The following is an 8,596-nucleotide window of genomic DNA, read 5'->3' on the forward strand; positions in this document are numbered from 1 at the left end:
TTCTATTTATTTCTTTACTTTTTTAACTTATTCTTTATTTTCCTTTCCTTTCGTAATCTTGTGAAACTTTAAACCTGCAATTCAAAGATGAAATAATGAAGTATCATGATATGTAAAACATCAAGTCCCGATCGATAGATAAAAACGAAGTAAACAAATAACTCTTGTTTATAATTTATATTAATCAAAAAAATATAACTCAAAAAACTGATTATAACTTTCAAACCTTAACTTGGTTTGATTCTTGAACCCTAACCTGGTTGCATTTAGATGAACCCTAACTCGGTTATATCTCGTGTGTGTCTCTAGATGAACCCTAACTCAGTCGCATCTCAGACCCACTCTTTAATGTCCAACCATAACTTGGTTTATATAAACTAACCTAACTTGTTAGCCAAGACATTGCCTATTTTAATTACAATACAATTAGAAAACACATTATATATATATATATATTTAATATATCAAACGGTTGTTATCTCACAAGTTTTATTATTCATGTGATACACCACTTAGACTTTTATGTGTATGCATAGCATCTCTATTTTCAATACATGTAGCATCTCTATTTTCAATACTTTTATGTGTATGCATAGTATCTCTATTTTCACGTTTAACATTGATCTTAATGTCATTTTATGTTTGCATTTAGTAAATGTACATTTTAGTCCTTAACTTTAAGTTTCACATATATATGTTTTTAGCCTCTCAAATTTAAAATTCACATCTATACGTTTTTTGCCCATCAACTTTTGTTTTCCATGTTTCGCATATATATTTTGTTAGCTACTAAACTTTAGTGATGGAACTCTTTCCACATAACTTTTGCCCTTATGAATCGAACCCACACCAACCGATTTCCCATTGCGTGCTAATTGCAACGCACCATAGCTTTTGAATTACCACACAAGTTTTACATATATACTTTTTGGCCCTCAACATTTGTCTCACATATTTTACATATTTTGTATTTTGACTCATCAACTTTGGTAATGATTTTTTTAACCCTTACATTTTTACTTTTGGTCCATTCAACTTTAGTAATACACTTTTGCCACAATACTTTTAGTGTGACACATCGAGCTGATACTAACCGACTTCCTGTCGCGTACTTGCCACAATGCACGCTAGCTTTTCGAGCATGTAATGCATTTAATCCGCTTCGTTGAAACGCACTGGTACAATTTACTTGTTGTAATTATGAAACATAACTAACTTTGATCGGTTTGTTAACATTGGTCCCTCAAGTTCACCGACTTGTGACTTGGAATCCGAAATTACTTTCAACAACCACCCCTTAATTTCTGACTCGAAATAGGTGGCTCTTTAACTCCGAGCATGTCTTTTTTGCCCTGTTTGATTTAACCCACGATCTTGACATTCTTAGCTTTCACAGCCATCTTGGTCCTCATCATCTCGATCTTGATCTCCACGGAACTTCTCTTAATCCATGACTGTGTTCTTTCGGCTCTCCGGAACTCGACTACCTCCATGGCTCTATTCCCGACAATTCCCTTGGCCGTATGAACTCTCATAACCATTCCTTTGTTGCGATTCTTGTCATCTAATGAGCGAACATCAGTCTTCATTGATCATCTCTTGTTCCCAAATCAAAACACGGACACATCGTTCAAAGCAAAATCTTGGTCAAAACATAACTCGTTTAACCCGTATAAAAGTGAACTCTGAATTGAACCCGCTTGTCCAACCCAATATAAACTTAGAAATAGTTATCAGCCCAAACTTGTTTAACTAATATATAAAAGAAATCAAACCAGCTTGCTTTCTTTCAAAATTAAAGAAGCCTCTTCAATTCAATTATTTTAAGAACATTCCTTTGTGGTGGCGTGACACCTTATCACAACAGAATAAATTTGTTGGTTCCCTGATCACAAGGAAACCAAATAAACTTCGTCGATGTTCTTGATACTCCACGGCCTTTGGAACCAAAAGCTAGTCCAATCTTCAATCCCGAAGATTAATTAGCAACCTAAACTTTGCTAAACGCTCCTGTCAAAACCTATCCAATAAGAAATCTCTTGTTCTTTCGATTGCTAACGCCGAACAGAAAAGAACAATGTTCCGGTCACCAAATCTCAGCCCGTTGTTGACCCTTGTCTCGATCACTGGCCTTGCCTCGATTATTCTATCACGCCTTGACCGAACCCTCCTTATCAATCACGACTTTAATTGATGACTTGAGCATTCGGTCTCCTCCTTATCAATCACGACTTTGATTGATAAGGCACCAAGAGCATAACCGCTTTGATACCAATTCAAGTCCTAATCGGTAATTAAACATGAAGTAAACGAATAGCTCTCTTTATATTAATCAGAAAAATATAACTCAAAAAACTGATTACCACTTTCAAACCCTAACTCGGTTTGACTCTTGATGAACCTTAACTTAATTGCATATAGATGAACCCTAACTCGGTTTCATCTCGCGTGTGTCTCTAGATTAACCCTAACTCGGTTGTATCTTAGACCCACTCTTTAATGTCCAACCATAACTTGGTTTATATAGACTTATCTAACTTGGTAGGCAAGACATTACCTATTTTAATTACAATACAATTAGAAACATATTGTAATTATGAAATATAACCAACTATAACCGGTTTGTCAACATTGGTCCCTCAAGTTCACCGACTTGTGACTTGGAGTTCGAAATTACTTCCAACAAAGCATTCTCAAACTAATGTGTATTAGATGCTCATGTAGGTTGCCCGTGTCATCCAAACGCCGTCCTACCCGTTCAACTTGCTAGGCTTAATCCTAAGATACTTTATTTCGTATTTACTTTTCATGTTTGTTGAGATAACACACTCAAGGTTCTAACTAATTGGTAGTAGAAATTGGTCACTGTATATATTTAATTGGCACGTGAAACTTCACTTGGTATAAACTATGGCATGCATACTTGGTCACTTATTTGGTCACTATATTTAAAGGAAGTTGCAAAACTTCACATGAAACTTCACTTGGTATTAAATTTAGTCACTCGGTTAAATTGCCACGTGAATCTTCAATAAAAAAGTAGTTCTTGCTAAAAAGTATTACAATAGACCTTGAACTTAGCGTTCTTTTAAAGGAACTTTTATGTATGTTTTACCCAAGTTATGAAAATATTTCACCAAATCCATTTTTATTCTTTTAATTGATCAATTTAAAAAAAAACTATAAATGTTGATAGTAACCATAATATTTATATATGTTTACATATATGCTTTCTTTAAAAAAAAACTAATTTACAATAAAATCTACAAATTTAAATACTTAATAAAAGTTAAGTGACTCTTAAATGGGGGCATATTGGAAACTTGATTATATTGAATGAAAATTTTCTTATAGAATACAAAATTGATGGGAGTTTGTATACTTTATAGAGAATCATAACCAAAAGCCAAAAGATAGTTAATCATGTGAAACAATTAAAAGGAATGAAAGAACTTTCTCTATTTTCGTATTCATTTTTTTTTCTTGTTTGAAGAATGAAACACAATACCTTTAGGCCTGTCAATTTTCACCCGAACCCGAAACACCTAGTTTTAGACGTAGCAACTAGATGGAACTCCACCTACCTTATGTTAGAAGTTGCACAGACTTATGAGAAAACCTTTGAGAGATAACCTTTGAGAGATATGGTATTGAGGAGTCCGTCTTTAGAATCGAACTTGAAAAGGCGGGTTACAGGGAACTTACAACTGAAGATTGGCAAAGTTGTAAAGATTTATGCCATTTTTTGAAACCATTTTATGATATTACTTTGAGAGTCTCGGGGACACATTATGTAACGTCAAACTCGTGCATTGAAGAGATCTATAACATTCGTGGCATATTAGATGAAGCTATTGGTACTACTAGTCTATGTCAAATTGCAATGGCAATGAAGGCAAAATTTCAAAAGTATTATGGGAATATACAAAAAATTAACTTATTGTTATACTCTGCGTTGGTTTTAGACCCAAGGAACAAAAACATTACTTGGATTTACTTTTCGTCGATCGTTATGGAAAAAAGTTGGCGGATGAGAACATAAAATTTGCTATGGATTCTATGCATGAGTTATATAATGAGTATATTAGAATTCATTCCCAAAGTTCTAGTACTGCCGAGTCTTCTGGTCCGTCGGTGTTAGGTAAACGTGATAAACCTGAAGGCATGACACCAAGCCAACCATTCAGAGACAAACTAAGAGAATAGATTATTACACACTATTGGTGAGTTAGACAAATTTTTGAAAGAAGATTTTGAAAAGTATTCGGAAAACTTCAATCTTTTAGAATGGTGGAAAGTTAATAGCCCAAGATTCCCAATTCTGTCTTTGATGGCTAGAGATTTATTCGCCATTCCAGTGTCAATAGTGGCTTCTGAATCAGTTTTAGCACAAGTGGGAGGGTTTTGGACCCGTATAGGAGTTCTTTGACTCCTAGGATTGTTGAGAGTTTAATCTACACTCAAAACTGGCTTCGGGATAGTTCTACTTCAAGCATGCAACTCTTGACCGAAGAAGATTGGAACACAATTCAAGAAATCGATAAAGGTATTTTCATCACTAAATAGTTTTGTAGTGTTTGTTCATGTTATAATATGCAAATATGGTAATACTTTAATTTACTTTTATTGATGTAGAATTGGAAAAGGAGGAGCAGAAAACATAAAGTGGGCAATGCCAATTTGAAGAATGAAGAGTAAATAATGAACACAGAATATGATATTTATTTAATGCATTGGATTTTTGTTATTTGATTTTGATATGTTTTGGTTTGGGACATGGTATTTCTATTTAACAATTGCTTATTACGAATTGAGATTTTGGTTTTCTTTTTAATTTAAATTATTACTCTTATATCTTAATATAATTATTGTTAAGTGCTATTATGTTCATATAAGAGGTGTTGTTTCATATTGCTATTTAGTGAAATTGTACACTATGATGACCAAAAAAACCCACTTTTTTTTCTAAATCATTCCAGCCCTTTCACAACCTTCACTTTACCCGAAACCCGAATTAAACCGACCCGATCTAACCCGACCCAATAAACCTGAAAACTGTAAAACCCGAAACTAGAATGGTTTGGTTTTCGGTTTATATTTTCACACATGAAAACCCGAAAAACCCGAAACCCGACAAAGAAACCCGAAGAACACCCCTAAATACCTTATTATTAGACTACTATTTGGGGATAAGCAAACTCAGTACCGGTACGGTACCGGTATTTTCCGAATTTGCCTTTAACACCGGTACCGATTTCGAACCGAACATTTCTGTACCGGCACCAAATTTTGTGATTTTCAGTCTTGGTATTTTCGGTGCCCGATACTGATTGATATTGGTACGTAACCGATCTCTTCCCTAGATTACATTACTACGTGAAATCTACCCTTGTATTATTAATACCAACTTTACTAGCATATATTTAGTTTATACTATTTTAACAAAATAAAAATGTTTAAAAAAATAAAAAATTAAAAAAAAACCCAAAAAATGTTGATCTATAGAAGGTCAATGAGTTCCCCGTTGATGCTGAAATGCATAAATAATTTGTATGTATAAGATTTCAAAGAATCCATTCTTATATATATTAACTAGCTTAAATCCCGTGTTACACACGGACGGAAAATATATAAAACTTCGTATGTATATATATATATATATATATGGGTGTGTGTGCGTGCGCGCGTGTGTGTTATATATATTTTAATGAATTATAAACGTCAGATAATATAGCATCATTATTATTATTATAAGGTATTACACTGTTACTTTAATTAAAACAACCTAACGTACAAAAGACAAATAGAAAAAAAAACAATTTAAAACATAATTATAAGTTAGGCCACATATTTCTAACTTATACAATGAAACAAAAAATACATATTAATTAAAACTTCATCGTCTGCTGAAGTCATATGTTGAAAACTATGAAGCGTAAATATGTATATGTTGTAACATAAGTTGTGTGTTATAAAACTAATTTTATTAAAATTATAAAACATTTAGGTACACAACATATAAAATGTTAAAAATATGAATATAACAATGAGATATAATTATAACTTTTATTAAACCGCGCATTTAATAAAATAACAATATAATCCAAAACTCCTGATTTAAACCACCATTTAAATCTAAACATCCATACATCTAGTCCAAACATTTATAAATAATTTCTCAAAATCCGAAAAAAATAAAATAACAAAGTCTCATAGTTTAAAAAAATATCAATCAAAATAATTAATTGTCTTTATCACTCAATAAATGATGATTATAACATTTATTTTGAAACTTTCTTCAACTTAGGAGTTAATGTTTAAAATTAATATTCAAATTAACATGTGAAAATTATATAAATTGAAAATTGATGAGTTGGAAGCCTGTGTAGACATGCTAGTTGAATGTCATGCGAAAATGTTGTTTTGCTTTAGTAATATAGTAAAATAAGATAAGGTATCACATTGTTATTTTAACTAAAAGAACCCAACATACAAAAGACAAATAGAAAAAAATAACAATTTAAAACATAAATATAAGTTATACAACATATTTCTAACTTATACAATAAAACAAAAAAGACATATTAATTAAAACTTCATCATCTGCTTAAGTCATATGTTGTAAACTATAAAGCGTAAACATGTAGATGTTGTAACATAAGTTGAGTGTTATAAAACTATTTATATTAAAATTATAAAAGATTTAGGCACACAACATATAAAATGCTAAAAATATGAATATAACAATGAGATATAATTATAATTTTTATTAAACCGCGCGTTTAGTAAAGCAACAATATAATTCAAACCTCGTGACTTTAATCACCATTTCAATCCAAACATCAATACATCCGGTCCAAACGTTCATAAATAATTTCCCAAAATCCAAAAAAAAAAATAACAAAGTCTCTAAATTTAAAAAAATAGCAATGAAAATAATTAATTGTCTTTATCACTCAATAAATGATTATTATAACATTATTTTTAAGTTTTCTTCAACTTAGAAGTTAATGTTTAAAATTAATGTTTAAATTAACATGTGAAATTATATAAATGGAAAATTGATGAGTTGGAAACCTATGTAAACCATTCTAGTTGAATGTCATGTAAAAACCTTATTTTGCTTTAATAGTATAGTAAGATTTTCTTTAACATAAGTTGTTAAAATGCATATAAATAATTAATGTATGGCGCAATTATTCCCTTTAAATACCCAATCATCTACGGACTCTCATCATCAAATCATAAAACTTTTGATCTCTCTAGAAAATGAGGTGCAAGCTACCTGAAAAGCGAAAGGTGAAGCACAAAAAGGGATTATGGTCACCCGATGAGGACCAAAAGCTAGCATGCTATGTAATGAACCACGATCATGGTTGCTGGAGTTCTGTTGCCATTAATGCAGGTAAATAACATTAATCATCAAAACAAAACGACTTTACGAATCCCATTTCCTTCTTTTAGGTTTGCAAAGGAATGGAAAGAGCTGCAGATTAAGATGGATTAATTACCTTAGACCAGGTTTAAAACGCGGGTCATTTTCATCGCAAGAAGAAGCCATTTTATCCCTTCATGGATTGTTAGGCAACAAGTAATTTACCAAATTCATTTTAAATATTTTGTCATTGGTCAATTTAGATTCAACGCAAAGTGAAAGCATGAAAACATATTACGTACTTGAATGATAAACATTACATCTGGGTTGCTTTGTCAGATATTGTTTAATTTCTAAAATTCAAACTAACAGTTACTTAGAGAACTTAAAGACGCAATGAACATGTAAGGTAAAATTAATGCAAAATAAGGGGAAACTATTCAATGCTGAAATAGGAGCTCTAAATTGTCATGTGAATCGGCATATCAAGACATTTTGGTTCATTTCTTATAAACCACGTAACTCCACTCGTAGTGCAACTTATGCACTTTTATGATGGGGTCTTTTATGCCTTGCTTTCTCATGTCTAACTGGTCTAAGTAGGGAGTCAGCTAATGTTTGATTTGGCTCCATATCGAGATTAACTTGATTTGATTTCTAATCAAAATTTTACTATTTAGGTGGTCTCGAATATCACAACATTTACCTGGAAGGACCGATAATGAGATAAAAAACTACTGGCATTCTCACCTGAAGAAGAAAGTAGACAATTCGAATCATGTTCAAGTTCATCTTAAACTTGATAAGTACGCAGCCTCGGACATAACTAGTAAAGAACCATCTTCACCGTGCCTAAATACATCCAACCTCACTAATAGTTCATCTAGTGACATGGTTCAGTTGGTTCCACCAGCTTCCCAGATAAGCAACTTACCAAAACTTTTATTTGCTGATTGGATTAACCTAGACGAGTTTGACCAGGATTTTGGCTTGTCAAGTGATGATCCACTTTGCCATGGTTCGAACTACCAATTAAGCACCATGGAGCATGAATGGCAACATAATAAAGGATCAACTGAGGGCAGCAAGAATCAAAATTGTCTATACATGGGTTCAGATGAAAACGCATTTCACACTCAGATGACAATTGATCAACTTTTTCAATTTAATGATGGTGATTTCGGCATAGATAATTTCATATATATGTAAGAATAAAGAGTG

The 8,596-nt window shown here is 32.1% G+C and overlaps 1 protein-coding gene across 1 annotated transcript; it reads left to right on the plus strand.

Moving 5' to 3' along the window:
- Positions 1 to 7,269: 7,269 nt before the first annotated feature.
- LOC143606125 (myb-related protein 330-like) lies at positions 7,270 to 8,584 on the plus strand. Its single transcript, XM_077082000.1, has 3 exons — positions 7,270 to 7,405; positions 7,465 to 7,591; positions 8,056 to 8,584. Exons 1-3 carry the CDS (start codon positions 7,270 to 7,272, stop codon positions 8,582 to 8,584), a joined length of 792 nt encoding a protein of 263 aa, XP_076938115.1.
- Positions 8,585 to 8,596: the final 12 nt, after the last annotated feature.

The sequence above is a fragment of the Bidens hawaiensis genome, unplaced genomic scaffold, assembly GCF_021521415.1.
Source record: "Bidens hawaiensis isolate Kalapana, Puna unplaced genomic scaffold, B.hawaiensis_p1.1 tig00073081_1, whole genome shotgun sequence".
In the NCBI taxonomy this organism is placed as follows: Eukaryota; Viridiplantae; Streptophyta; class Magnoliopsida; order Asterales; family Asteraceae; genus Bidens; species Bidens hawaiensis.

Coding starts and splice junctions, on each gene's coding strand:
- LOC143606125 (XM_077082000.1), top strand. CDS start 7,270: ATGAGGTGCAAGCTACCTGAAAAGCGAAAGGTGAAGCACAAAAAGGGA. Junction 7,406..7,464: donor TTCTGTTGCCATTAATGCAG/GTAAATAACATT, acceptor TCCTTCTTTTAG/GTTTGCAAAGGAATGGAAAG. Junction 7,592..8,055: donor CATGGATTGTTAGGCAACAA/GTAATTTACCAA, acceptor TTTACTATTTAG/GTGGTCTCGAATATCACAAC.